Genomic DNA, 14,493 nt, shown 5'->3' on the forward strand with positions numbered 1-14,493 from the left:
TTGTGTGTGGGTGGGTGTGCGCGTGTGTCTTTAATTTATGCAGCGCCGCATTTTTGGTACTCATCCACACACGCACAGCTCAAGTACAGGCAGGCTGCGGGCTTGCCGGAAATCAACAAAAATTTATTGAGCATAAATTTAAATCCGCTTGATGCTCAATGCCTGCAAAGGCTGTGGATGTGCTCTGCTTTGTTTGCGAGAGCGTTTTATGAGATTTTAAATTGATTTCATTTGCATTCCGCATTTCGTTGCCCCTGGCTTTCAGCTTGTCGGTCATTTCTCATACAGCTTCCGTATCCGCCTTCGCCAACAACTAACATATGTCATAAGGAAAAAAGTCGCTAAATAAAGACATGATCCGTGGCAACAGCTGTTGCTGCTGTTGTCGTACAGAAATAACAATGCTGGCCTTATAATGAATCGCTGTTCCAGGTTTATGCATTCAGCATCTGGGTTTTGTTTTTATTTTGTCGACTGCTCGTTGAAGCAAAATCAATGAAATGCTTCATTATAAATAATCAATTTTTGTTGCGTATTATTTTTCCAAATATCTTCTTTTGTTTAGCCATTGTGCGCACCGGACTGTCCGTTTCAGTTTTGTTTAGTGGTACAAAATTGGGTGTGATAATAAGTATCTAATAATTTGTTATCATTATTGGCTATGGTCATTTTGTTGTCCCCCCTCGCACGCCCTATTCATCTCTTGCTATCTGCGTTCATGTATTAGCCTAATGGACATTGCTGTCTTGCCCGCGCCAAGCCGCCCACGTCTCAGTGATTACCGAGCAAATTAAATTAGTGAAAATGTCGAAACGAGGCACGAGCAAGGTAAGACAATCTAATTGCCTTTATTGCGGCTGCCAGTGGCCACCTCTGGCTATGAGTGGTGTCGAAATATAAATGTATTGTATATACATGTGTATTGCATATGTTAATGTAAACAGGTGCTGGCATCAATTGGCGTTTGGGACCAATGGAATTAAACAAGCTAATTAGGTTTTATAGATAAACAGGCGAAAAAAAAATTTGTGTAGTTACAAATGCGTTTTATGGTCACCCCAGGCTAAAATCGTTTTGGGAGCTAGCGCACAAAATATTGGAAAATTTACTGAATTTAATTTAATTCCAACTCTAAAAATATCTTATATTTAGACGCAACTAAACATAAAGTAAATAATTGATGATGTACGTAATGTTAAAAGCAGCAACAAGAAATTTTACAAGCTAGCGAGTACACAAACCACATCGTTGGCGACACCTAACGGCCATTTTGTTTTTATACGGCCATTTTTTACACACTCGGACTAGCAGGGCGAATAAGCTTACCAACAGGTTAAGGGGCTTTCGAGAAAGCTTTAGGTTGCACATCAAAGCTTTATTACAAAGGCGGAAAATCAAGTGTGTCGGTATTTAAACCAAGGAAATACAACTTAACTTCCGCTATTTGTAATCTTTTAAGGTCAATGCCTTACAGAACTGACTTTCGTATCAACTCTACCAAATAAATATGATTTCATTGAGGAACAAATCAGCAGAACAAAAACAACAAAGAAAATGTTTGCACATTACACTGCACTGCAAAGCTAGTCCTACCCACGTAACGACCCAGACCTACAACGTAGAGAATCGACCAAACTAGTTGACTATTGCATGTCATTGACAGGGCTGACAAGGCAACGTGCAGCAAATTAAAGCAGGTCAGCATGCGAACCTCATACTCGCAAGCAAGTCGTCCCGCTAAAGGAATTTCGACATTGGCCTCGCAGACAACAAATGCGAAATGAGCGCCAGTAAAATTTTTCTGCGCTACTATCCGCCAGGTGAATCTAAAGCATTCTGTTGAACAATTAAATGATACTATATTTAAATAGGTTTGGCCTTGAGCTATAGATCAGCTACGGGCGGTGAGCGGCTACGACATTTCGATTTACTAGATTTGGATATCAAGTAAGCAGCAAAAATTATGCAGCGTCCCGTTCAAAAATTCAATTCATAACAGAACAAATGTGGAGGAGCTAGCAGATAGCATAATGATCCAGGAACTGGAGGCGATTGAGTCGGAGCGTGGCCAGGGAGACGTTGCTGCAGGTAATTCCACATTCTGTTTGCCCGCCAATTCCAAGGCCTCCAGCTCCCAGGACATGTTCAGCGCACTGAAGCAGGCAATAGTCAAGCTGCAAGCCAAGTTACACGAGCCGATTAAAAAGAAGTTCTATCTGCACAAATGCTACACTTCGCACATACTGCCGCTGACCAACGTGTGCTTTGATCGCAGCGGTGAGCGCTGCTTGACGGGCAGTTACGATCGCACCTGCCATGTGATCAACACCAGCACCGGCCAGCTGCAACATATGCTCACCGGCCATGACAATGTGGTGTTCTCAGTGGGCTTCAACGTGCCGCGCTGGTAAGTTTTAGTGAATCTATTAAAATGTGCCTAATGCTTGTGCGCTTTAGCGACAAGATCATCACGGGCTCTTTTGATGGCACTGCCAAGATTTGGTCTGCAAGCAGCGGCCAGTGCCAGTTCACGCTGTATGGCCACACAGCTGAAGTGGTGGCTGCCGAATTTAATCCTGTGCATGACCAGGACGTTGCAACGGCCTCTATTGATGGAACGGCACGTATCTTCGACGCGGAAACGGCGCAGGAGCTGCAGCAGTTGAGCCACCACGGCGCAGAGGTGATAGCGGCACGATACTCTCGCGACGGCCAGCTCTTGCTGACAGGCTCGTTTGATCACACAGCTGCCATTTGGGATACGCGCAGTAAGAGGCGAGTTAAAGATTAGCATAATCAATGTTATTTGTTGCCAATTGCACTGTCCCCACTCCGCAGCCACTGTCATCAACTGCGCGGACACACTGCAGAATTGTCCAACTGTGTTTGGAATTTTAGCAGCTCATTGGTTGCCACCGGCAGCCTGGACCGCACTGCACGCATTTGGGATTTGCGTCGCCTGGACCAGGAGCTGCATTTAGTATCCACGCACAGCGATGAAGTGCTGGACTTGAGCTTCGACGCGGCTGGCAAACAACTGACAACCTGCAGCAGTGACTGCACAGCGCGTGTTTGGAGCCTGGAGCCGTTCGAGATGCTGTCCCTTATGGCCGGGCACAGCGATGAAGTGAACAAGGTGTGCTTCAGTCCTAGTGGTTGCATGCTGCTCACTGCCTCGGCGGACAACACGGCACGCCTATGGCTGACTGAGACGGGGCAGTGCTCCCAGGTTCTGAGCGGTCATGAGTCGGAGGTATTTAGTTGCGCCTACAGTTATGCTGGGGATGCAATATTAACTGCCTCCAAGGACAACACTTGTCGTGTTTGGAGGTGATACGACTGGTACACTGTGCAGCTAAACTCAGACTAAATAACATGAATAATTTCAAAGGATTTTTTTTTTAAACATTTACTACAAACTTGAGTTATTTTTTTTTTTTTGTTTTGCTTTAAGTTTCTTAATATTTCATTTTGCACACTTCTTACAAAATAATAGTTTTTCTTTTCCATTACAGTTTTCTTTTTTACTTATTTTTTTGTTGTTTTTAAATTGGATATCTTCATATACATATATAAAAATAATGAACAAAAATGATCCTTCAGTAACAAACAGTATACAGCTTTCAAAAGTCCGCTTCGGTTCGGAATCAATATATTAATACACAGTTTGAAAATTAAAATAAAAAACTTCTTCCGAGCGACTTTCTAAGACATGGGAAAAATAGTTTTTGTATCGATTTTTTTTTCGTTTCTTTTTTTTGGTAAATTTTTTACACAGTTGAACTTGCTATACAGTTCGGAGGCGGGAAACAAAGGCGAGTCAACAGTTCTTCTGAATTAATAATAAGTATGAGGTGTCACGGAAAGATAGATAGACCACTGAATAACATGTAGTTACCCCTATGGTATCGCTATTGTATCTATATTTGTATTTGTATCTCTAGTAACAATTGTAGTATGTAGGTAGTTAGATAAGGAAAGTTGTCAGCGTCTGAAATATTGTGTTGGCTTTCAGCCAAACCCTGTTTGATTCGATTCTATTTTGTGGTATCGGTTTTTAGCTCTGAGGTCTGCTTAAGTTCGCTCCTTTCTATAAGTACGATCTAAATAAGATCTACGTAATACAAGGTTCATCTAGTTGTGTTTAGGACTGGCTTTCATTTGAACTATAAAATAATGGGTTTTAATATTATTAGTAGGTTTTTTAGTTTTTTATCAAAGTAGAAAACAGTATTGGTGTACTTTGTGTGTGTATGGAGTGTACATTTGTGGTGTGTGTTGTGTGTTTTTTTTGTTGTTTCTGGTTTTATTTTTAAATTATATTTGTTGTTGCAATTGTTGACTGTTTGTTTTGCAATTTAATGCGTTGGACTCTGCAAGAATAACGAAAAGGACAAATTATTAAGAGTTTGGAGACAGTTGATCAAAGAGAAGCACAGCTAGGACGCGGGCTTATATGAGTCGTGTAAAGTGGAAAGTTTGTGGAGTTGTTGTACTACAATTATAATCATTAATATATTTATTATTATTGTTTTTTTTTGTTTCGATGAGCATGCGGGATAGAGCAGAGCGAACATGCGATTGTCTGTTTAATTGTTATTTTTTTGCTTTTTTTTCGTGCTGCAAATCTTACAATAGGTTCTTTATCTATGTAAAAACGAAGAGACGCAAATAACAAAAATGGGGTTCGCCTTACAGTTAGAGCATACGGATTTTAAGGTTTTAGTTTCATTTGTTCTCTTGTTGGTTGGTTGGTTGTTTTGGTTGTTGTTGTTGATTTAGAAATGAACAATATTTAGCATTAAAAAATTCATAGCTCATCATATGCATACAGCTAGAAATAAAAGAAAGAGAATTCGTAAAGAGCTTTCGATTTGTTAATCAAGAATTAGTTGGGATGCAGCCTGATTGTTAGAATAAACAATTATGGTTTTAGTTCAGATGATAAAAGTGATAAAAGAGAAAAAATCTGGTAGCTAAGCAAGAAAAGCAAATATGATAATGAATCTAGATAATAAAACAGCTAAATATAAACTTAAAAGCGTAATCAAACCAAAAAGCATCAGTAAAATAAGCAGCGTATTCAGAAATTTCAATTTTTAAATGTTGTAAAAGATGTTTCGTACTTCACATGGACTATCTGGAAAAACCTCCTTGAATGTGCGCTCGATAACGTGATATCTGAAAATATTTTTATATATGTATAAATTAATTTTTACCAAAATCTTCATTTTCCAGTAATACATACTTGGACTGCAATCCGCCGCCGGGTGGAAGACCTAGAATGTCACCTTTGTCTTGTAGACACTTTAATAGCTCCACATAATCTGTGATCTGATTACTCTCGATCTCCTCTGTAAGAATGCCAGAAATAAGGAAATAATTATGTAGTAGGTGGGTAAATTCAGTGCATAGAACTTAAAAGTTAGACCCATGTTAATAGAGTTTGTATGTACAATTATATACGAATTATTTATATACATATTAAAGCTACGCAAAAGCAAATTCAGAATTTATCAAAAATAGAATACGAAATATGTTGCAACAGCCAGAGCCGGCAAAAATTGAGATCAACAAACTGAACGTGAGACTTGACTAATTAATACAGGTCGATCGAATGTGATGTTATCAGATAAACATACAAGACAAGAAAAATGTCTGCTTTTTAATTCCATTGACCTGTTTTGTTAGCATAATCTTAAATAATACAACAAATGTGGTGTCGCAAAAATTTTGCACTTCAAAAGGTCAAAGGGGAGTACACTAAAAAAAAAGAAGAGTGGCAGTGCTCTGCCTGGCCCTTTTTTTATAATCGTTGCATTGGGTATTGTTTATAAGAAAACTGTTTACAGCATTCAGTGTACAACAAAGATTTGAACATATTGAATTGTAAAAGTGATTGGATAACATTTATATAATAACTTGTTTTATCTTAAGAGCATGCATATATCATTTACTTTTCAGTTGTGTGTTGTGGGATCTATGTGCCTTACCTTATGCTCACTCTTCACATAATTTGTATGGCTTTCTGTTTTCTGGCATTGACTTGACACGCCCATTTTCATAGTGATTGTGTACATTAAGAGTTCGATTTATAACACGATGCGCGATCAACGATAATAAAACAACAATAACGCGATGCTAAATTTACTTTTACAAATTTATCAGAGAAAGAATACTTGAAAGAAATCATTAGTCATTAATTGCGACTGATCCTTTAAACAAACAAACAAAAACAACAGCTAAAGAAAGTTAACTAAATCACTTTCTAAATTAATAAATGAGAGTTTATTAATTGAAAATGCTGCTTATTGTGTAAACGAATAAAACGATAAATAAAATTTTGTTTTTATCGCATGAATTTGATGAATTGTTGTTTTGATTGTGTTGCGTTTTGGAGGGAAGGGCGTGGAAAGCAGCAAGTGTTTATCGAATGTAAACTGAAAACTGAATAACACAGCAAACAAACACTTTTGGTTGATTGGTTTTCGAATCTTTCATTTCAAGTTATATTTTTACTTAGCAGCGAAAAAGAACCGTATTTATATAGTTGTCTTGATATTCTATTATTATTAGCTATATAAACGCCGCTGCTTGAGCAAGCGATTTCAATTATGAATGATTGCTATAGTACGTAGGTACAAATGTTCTCAGCATATCGAAGAGATATTCGACCTGATTTTAATTAGCTTCGCTGTGCCGCATCAATTGCACTTCTAAATTCAACATTTTAAAGTAAATTGTATACGACGACAACAAGCACAACAACTGGTGAGCATAAGGTTTACAATATTATTCACGTCTTTCTTTCTTTCATTTTTTTTTTATACTTTTGGATTCATCTGATACATATACAGATGACCTAAGGCTTAGCAATAAATATCTTTACCCTAGGCTAAGTAATTTGTCTGGACATTTGATTTAACTATGTTTTTCTTTTGTTGTACTTTAACAAGATTTTGGTAAATATGACTAATTGCAATAACTTGTGGTTCGTTTTGTTTTTTTGTTAATGGTAAACCATAAAGAATTCCATTTACATAAAGTAGTTATCTATATCGTATATATATAAAGCTGACGTCTGTACTTGAACATTGTCGTAAGGACGTTTTTTAAAATTCACTTTGGTGTTATGAATACTGTGAACTACCTAAGAACAATCGTGTATACGCACTAGAAAAAATTCTAAATATGCTATAAGACTAATACTTGAGCTTGTACTCAGCGCAGCTATAATTTAATGATTCATCTAAATCAATTCCCTCAATTTAACAACAATCGTTAGTAGATGCATATCAATTTTTGATGGTGCTATTACTCGATTCTTTACTTTTCATATCTGCTCTATTATGTCGAGTATTTGTTTTGAGTTTAAATAAAGTTTAAATTGGCTTTGCAAATGTTCTACTAAACTACGACTGTCTTATTTAATTCTACTTGGTTTTGATCGAATTACACTAAACTGTTTATCAAATATGCGTAAGGTTTTCTTTTTTTAAAGCATGATTGGGTATTTAGTCAAAGGATTATATACAAGCATATGTACACTGTCTGACGGGCCCCAACTACAACTGTTAAGGGGAAGGAATATCGATAATTATTAATAAACTTATGGTACTACAATATGTTACTATAAATATACACATGATATACTGTTTCTAAATGGCTAGGGATTTTGGGTTCTTCAGCTACAAGGAGTTCGATCACTTAAGTTCTGGCAGTGGCAGTAGCTCACAAACGCATTAAAACACAGGTATAATAAATAAATAATACTGTTACACACACACACACACGGTCAGTCACTCAGCCACACGCACAACCAGCGGATGTAATAGATATGACAAACTAACACGCTATGTATACAGGTATTTACTATGCATTATCAATAGAGATGCATAGAGCTAAGTATGTATAGTTGAAAACGTATACGAATGTACCGACTTGGTATTGGCAATGGTAATAGCAATTGTTTGGTTTTTGATTTTCGAGTTTTCCTTACGAGTGCTACGTGGCAGGAAAATCTTGTTGCAAGTGTCCTTGCATTGCGGATTGGATTTGTTTAATTATCTAGCTATCTAACTAATACAAATACGTTTGTATTTAAGGGGACCTACTAATCTATGCCAACCATTGATTGGGCCTATCTTTGTATTACGTAAGGTACAATGTATTCGCTTTTTAGTCGCCTATGTCAGGTCGTTTAACGCATCGAAGGTGGAAGTTCGATGGCACTAAGACATAAACACAATTGTGTTACTACTATCGTAAAGTTTACGATTAGTTATAAACAGAGTAGACGACTTAGACAACCTCTTGCGATCTTCTCAATTTGTTTCTCCAACCGTCGCTCAGCCTCTTTCGCTTCTTCAGTTGGCTTTGGTGCTCCGGGGAAAGCAATTATTATGATGCTCATGTTATCACGACTACCCTGTGGTTCCAAAAAACAATATATAAATAGATTTATTATGTTAACAAATAGGATCATACTGTACCTTGTGCAAACAGGTGTCAACCACCTGATTGGCAATGTTTACCAGGTCTGTGGTCACTTTAAGCCTCGAGTATATGAAACTGCATACATCCTCGTTGCTCATGACATCCCAGATGCCGTCACAGGCGAGTACTAAGAACTCGTCGGTGTCCTGGCGGCTTTGGCAAAAGATTTCCGGTTCCGGTGAGACCAACTGCTCGCACTGCCCTTTCTCCTTCACATTCTTAAAGTCATAGTCGCCGAGAGCACGCGACACGGCCAGTGTTCCATTGACGCGCTTAATCATTACACTGCCGCCAGCATTGTGAATACGCTCCTTTTCCTCAGGCAAAATGGGCTTGTGATCCTGGGTAGCAAACACCGGAACGCCCTGACGACACAACACTGCACGCGAATCCCCGCAATTGGCTATATACACCTGCGTTGAGCTGATGAATGCACAGACAGCCGTAGTGCCGCCGCACTTCTCTTCCTCTTGGGTAAACTCGGGCAGTTGTCGCATCACCTCGTCAATGCGCAGGAAACCGGTTCGTATACCCTTCACATGGTCGCCGTTCTTGAACTCCTCTGTGGTAATGATACTGTCTAGCAAATGCTTGGCACAGTGCTCCGATACCTTGCAGCCCGCATGGCCATCAAATACCGCAAAAAAGCTCCACTCCTCCAATGCATTGCCTAGGCGGGCTTGAGCATAATACGCGTCCTCCATCTCACAGCGCCAGCCCTGCATCGAGCTGACGCCAAAGAGCAGCTTATTGCCTTCGCCTTGTTCATTATGCTTTGCTGTTTTCGGCTTATCCAGGAATCCTCCCATATCTATTGAACATAATGTGTGTGTACTTTATAGAATTACTTTCGGGCCAGTCGCGCCTTTGACTTTTGTTGCTGTGAGGAGGGGGAGAAAGACTGATGAGTCGAAACAATTTGCTGAGCGGCATGCAAAAATCTATAAATGCCAGACACCCAACACACGCACACAAGCACAGTATCACACACGCACACAAACAAACGGAATCAAGGATGCGAATAGAGCCTTTAACCGCCTACACTCGACCGAATGCAGCAGCGCTTTTTTTTTATTAAGTTGTTCGTATTGTTGTTTCTGTGGTTAGTGGTACCGCCGTTTACTCTTTCTTCCTTTTGCCCATCGATTTATCAAGGACGCGGGCTCGGTGCTAAATTTAGCCCTATCCGAACTGACACGCCCACACGCCTTTCAGCTACAGCTCAGCGTAGGCGTTAGCTCAAAAAATGTACTTGTTGCTGTGCTTAATATTTACTCCCTTTATTTTAGCGGTGTCAATTAAAAACTCCTGTTTTTAGGCGCGCTACAACGCGTCTAGATGAGCAAAATAGGCGCGCACTGCATTGTTTACATCAAAATAATACACTGTTTAAACAATATTCCAAAAGTGTCATGGACTTCTATTAAAATTATTGATGATTTGATAATTTTGTACTTGAACATTTTTAAAATGCAAATTATTATACCACCTTTCAACTGAACAATATTTGCTTGCAAACATCGATGTTTCTCAAGCTCTACATTGAAATTGAGTATCCACGATCTCATCGCAGACCTCGGTATCGCGCTTCTCAGTCCCAACTGGTATTTCAGTTACAGTTCGGACAGTGCGCATCACTAAGTGAGTGCCACACGAGGAAAACCATATAATGAAATTACTAAATTTCATAACCATGCTCACGCCCCTTTCTATTCATTGAGACGATTGCAAATTTCACAGCATAAATATGACAATAATAAATAGTTGAAAACGCACATATTATATTTCACCTCGCAATTTTTGGATTTTTCGTTACCGATTCTTCGCTTGCACTTACTTTAAGATTGTATATGTATATATGTATGTGTGTGTGTGTGTATTTCTTTGTAGCTTGACGAAAATTTTCTTTGTTTGATTTGTGCGTCACCGAACAAAAATCACTAGTAGGCCGCAAGTTAATCAGGATAGAATCTTGTGAATGCAATATTTTTCTAACGCAAAATAAATATATGTTTTGATCAGAAAAAAAAACAACCACGAATATGATATATAATTCTATCGATAATCTATATCTAATGGACATCGATACATCGTTTCATAGTGATGTACCGATTTCACTATATACAAGTCAGTACTCGATACTTCTAATTTCAAATGAGTATTATTGTATCATTCTAAATCCACTGGGAAGAAGTTTTGGAGTAATTAAATCGAATGAAAAGTAATCGAACTGCACATATGATTTAGTTGCCCGCCAACCGTGTTCAATTTTGTGACGCTAAACTCTAATTGGCAAACGCTTAACACATACTATAAAACATAAAAAATAAATTAATTTCAATTTTCTTTTTATTTCAGAGGTGGATGAAAATATAAAATTTGATCACTGCGTTAAATTTCCTAATATTCTGCAAGGACATGCGACCTTTTAACATTATAATTGTTCCATCTTTTTAGTCCTTATTAAAGAGCTGCAGCCGAATCTTACTGTGTCAGCTGAGATATATTTGAAAAGACACGTTTTTTATTACAATACTATTACTTTTTACTTACAATACATTACAATACTTGAAAATTGGGACTAACAATGTAAATTCAAAAGTAGCAGCTGCAAAAACGCTTAAATATTTTTGTAGTGGTACCCCTCTTATGATGAGAGTAAGTATCGCAAGTTGTATTTAATACTATTGAGAAGGGTAGTACTCGATACATATTCGCTTAAATGTTTATGTATTGCATTTTGGAGATAGTAGCCTCTGCCAACTGACTACATTTTTTACACATTTTTGATAATGTCACATTTTTGCAAAATGTGTAAAATGCGGCCTGTACTTTTTCCCATAAAAAACACCTTTCACACATTTTTCAAAAATGTCACATTCGCCCCGAACCGTTTGTGTTTTTTGCGATGATTTATCGAGTTTTCTATCAATGTTATGAAAAATGTGATAGTATTATTACCATAAACAGCTGATATAGCAACGAAGGCAAGCGGTTACTTTAAATCATAATTTTAAGTTTTAATAATCCCACAGTTTTTAACAGTTAAAGATGGCCAAATCCTGCTTTGCGGCGCTTAGGTAAATCAAAGCAACTCATCAGCTGTTTATTTAATGAAGCGGTACTTTTCCCACTCATATATTACCGACCACCGATGGAACACCAATATGTGAAATATGAAAATGTGACATTTCTTAAGCATAGTGGACAAATGGTATAAGAGCATTATTCCATTGTCAAAATTTTATAAATTGTTCACACACATTTTTAACAAATTAAATGCAGGCAGCAGCATCTCTGTACGTAGCTATCGATATATCGTTTGAATATTTAGTGGTACGTTCTGCTAGCCGAAAGGTGGCGCTACGGTGAGAAATGGCGCAAATTACAATTTTTGACACGGACAAATATTCTTTTGTATATTTCTAGCAATTCCGTCGTGAGTGAATTAATATGCAATAAAGACTTCAAATAAGCTCTTCTAAATATCGATCCAAAAAAATATATTTCACACGCTTTCTGGAGGCAGAGTAAGCCGGAATAGAAATATCTCTTAAGAAATTTGGAGAGCAGCAGTACATCCTCATACTCACCTCTCTTACTTCAAGGGTTCCGAAAATTCAAAAAAAACTTTTCACTCTGTCATCGGATGCCAGCGAATACGGCGGAATCACGAGGGAGCTGTATCGTGCGGCTGAAACCGTGGCTGAGTTCTGCGCCAACTATGCCGAAAGAGTATATTGGGAAAAAACCGACAGCAACTATGCTGAGCTGCAAAAATGCCTGGATGGCGATATCGTCTAGCCTTCCACAACCCCTTCAACCACTATTAGAACCACTGCATTGCCAGAAACAACAAATGAATAACTCGCCTATACATGTATTATTTGTAAAAAAAAATGTATATAATAATTCGTATAATAACCGTAATTATTGACATAAATGATTCATAAAGATGATCGTTGAAAAAAAAAATAATTTTATGTCCAATTTCACACTTGTTTGTATTGTAAGTTTACATTTTCATATAAGAGTGCTCATCTTCTGCTTACCCAGGATATTTTTATATATGCTAATATACACGTACGCATAAAATTATCAAAATACCACCTAGATAAAAATTACTGGAGCGGAGAAAACATTTTTATTTTTTCACGTTTCTTAATTCCAAACATTTTGAACAATTTCGAAATATATGTACACCAGCGGGTATAGCCCGGCCTTTCCCGTGGCATGTATAAAATAAATGTTCTCAAAAAGTTTTGAAAATGATTTTGAAACTGATCGGACGGTAAACAAACTACTTTCATTCAAACGTTTCCGTTAATTTACCACTGTTGCCGGTGGAATTTGCCAAATCGCAGGCACACGTATTCATTAAGTTTTCGTGTAGAGCCTAAAATAAGTTTGAAGCAAATCAGACACAATTTAAAACTTCGACAAAAAAATCTTTGAATTGCACTTTCCACCGAAGAAGTTTAGATTTTGTAAAAAGTGTGAAACACGTTTCAAATGATTTTCCATATAGAAAATAAATTTGAGGGTGAAATCTTTGACCCCCATTTCCACCGAGGAGGGATGGATTTTCCAAAAAGTACGAAACACCCTTCTAATGAATTTGAACGAAGATCTTTAAAAATGAGTTTGAGGCCGATCGGATGGTAAGCAAAAAAGTTGTATACAAACGTTTCCCGATTTTTCCACACTTGCGGGTGGAATTTCCCGAAACCCCGTCTTAACGTGCACCTACATCAGATAAGGTAACTGCAGTGAAAATTTTAGCTTCCTAGCTCTTACGGTTTGGGCTGACAGCAATCAGTCAGTCGGTCAGACAGTCACTCAGTCAGTCAGGACAAACAGTTTTATATATAGAGATAAAGGACTATATTCGAGATTCTGATATTCAAAAATATTTAGTTACTTTTTTAATTTGATTGAACATGTGTTTATACTAGCTCGTTCTTACCGATCTTTACGTTTAGAGCTTTTGCATTAGATGTTAAACATTAATTTTCCACCCATTTTCATGCTGCTGAAAATATTAATGTATCCGTAAAATCTTGAACTCGGACATTTCAAATGAGTTTAAGGTCCGTCAAATAAAGAACGAAAAGTTTGAAATCAGCGTCTTCCGCTCAATTTAGTCTTTTGGTGAGCATTTCACAAAGATCTTTGAAAATGAGCTTGAAGCCGATCGGATGGCAATAAAGAAAGTTGCATTTAACCGTGTTCCGCCAATTTTCGCATATCCAAGTATCTTGATAATTCATTTGAGACGTGTTCGAAAAATTCAGCTTCCAAAAAAAAATAAAATAAATTTTTTTTCAAAGCTCTACATAAAAATGAATACGTGTTTCAACGATTTTAGAGTTTCCAAAAACTTGTAACTTTTTTGATAACCTTCAAACACTTTTTCATTTTTCTTAGTGAATATTCATTCAATACGTTTTCCGAAATGGAAATTTTTGGTCAAAGGGTGAATTAGGAAAAGTTTATTTTTCGGCATCAAGATTGTCACTACATGTTGGGCGGAAAACGTTTATTTTAATTGTTGCTTTCTGATTAGATGGACTTCAAAGTTATTTTCTGCATGTTTTGGTAAGGAGTGAAGTTCAAGATAGTACGGGTAGATTTAAATTTTCCACGGGCGGCAAGTGGGTTAAAGAGTAATATCGACGAAAAAGAGCGGGGAATTACCGTTATATTAAATGAAATATATTAGTTTTTCCACCAGCACTTTCACTCTTGAACGACATCTTATGAAGATTATGAGTCGCCAAAAAAAAGAAGCCTATGAAACTTATTTTTAATTCCCAACATATTTGTATACCTTTGTAGAGGATATTATAATTTCCATATACAAGAAGACATCTCCGAACCCATGGAATATATATGTCCCACTTCAGCATTAACAGCCGAGTTGATGCAGTCAAGCCGCCGTCCGACCACTATACCATACATATGTATGTAAATAGGAACGATTGCCCGAAAATTCAG

General features: G+C 37.5%; 2 protein-coding genes and 1 long non-coding RNA gene across 7 annotated transcripts; 2 read left to right on the forward strand and 1 right to left on the reverse strand.

The window, feature by feature from the left end:
• The first annotated feature begins 804 nt into the window (after positions 1-804).
• LOC135426109 (dynein assembly factor with WD repeat domains 1) lies at positions 805-3,370 on the forward strand. The gene is given in 4 exon segments (XM_064679103.1): positions 805-828; positions 1,935-2,406; positions 2,409-2,775; positions 2,839-3,370. Coding segments are annotated over 4 exon segments (1,395 nt in total).
• A 332-nt stretch (positions 3,371-3,702) lies between these two features.
• On the reverse strand, positions 3,703-10,541 carry alph (alphabet). Of its 4 annotated transcripts, none has more exons than XR_010435849.1 (7): positions 10,334-10,541; positions 8,493-9,376; positions 8,311-8,428; positions 5,249-5,354; positions 5,127-5,181; positions 4,697-4,834; positions 3,703-4,373 (listed from the first exon to the last, which is right to left on the reverse strand). XR_010435849.1 is itself a non-coding variant. In XM_064679164.1 (6 exons), exons 2-6 carry the CDS (start codon positions 9,303-9,305, stop codon positions 4,359-4,361), a joined length of 1,107 nt encoding a protein of 368 aa, XP_064535234.1. In that variant the 5' UTR covers positions 9,306-9,376; positions 10,334-10,541; the 3' UTR covers positions 3,703-4,358. The 4 variants fall into 4 exon arrangements, 2 of the variants coding, with proteins under 2 accessions (XP_064535234.1, XP_064535222.1); XR_010435852.1 differs by having other exon boundaries at positions 10,273-10,541; XM_064679164.1 differs by lacking the exon at positions 4,697-4,834.
• A 993-nt stretch (positions 10,542-11,534) lies between these two features.
• Positions 11,535-12,429, forward strand: LOC135426968 (uncharacterized). Of its 2 annotated transcripts, XR_010435974.1 has the most exons (4): positions 11,535-11,710; positions 11,782-11,864; positions 11,926-12,026; positions 12,105-12,429. It is a non-coding gene; the product is annotated as an uncharacterized LOC135426968 (long non-coding RNA). The 2 variants fall into 2 exon arrangements; XR_010435973.1 differs by having other exon boundaries at positions 11,926-12,429.
• The last annotated feature ends 2,064 nt before the right edge of the window (positions 12,430-14,493 follow it).

This window comes from Drosophila montana, unplaced genomic scaffold, assembly GCF_035044405.1.
Source record: "Drosophila montana isolate Dmon_TW-CO22-7 unplaced genomic scaffold, ASM3504440v1 contig_1264_1, whole genome shotgun sequence".
NCBI classification, from domain to species: domain Eukaryota; kingdom Metazoa; phylum Arthropoda; class Insecta; order Diptera; family Drosophilidae; genus Drosophila; species Drosophila montana.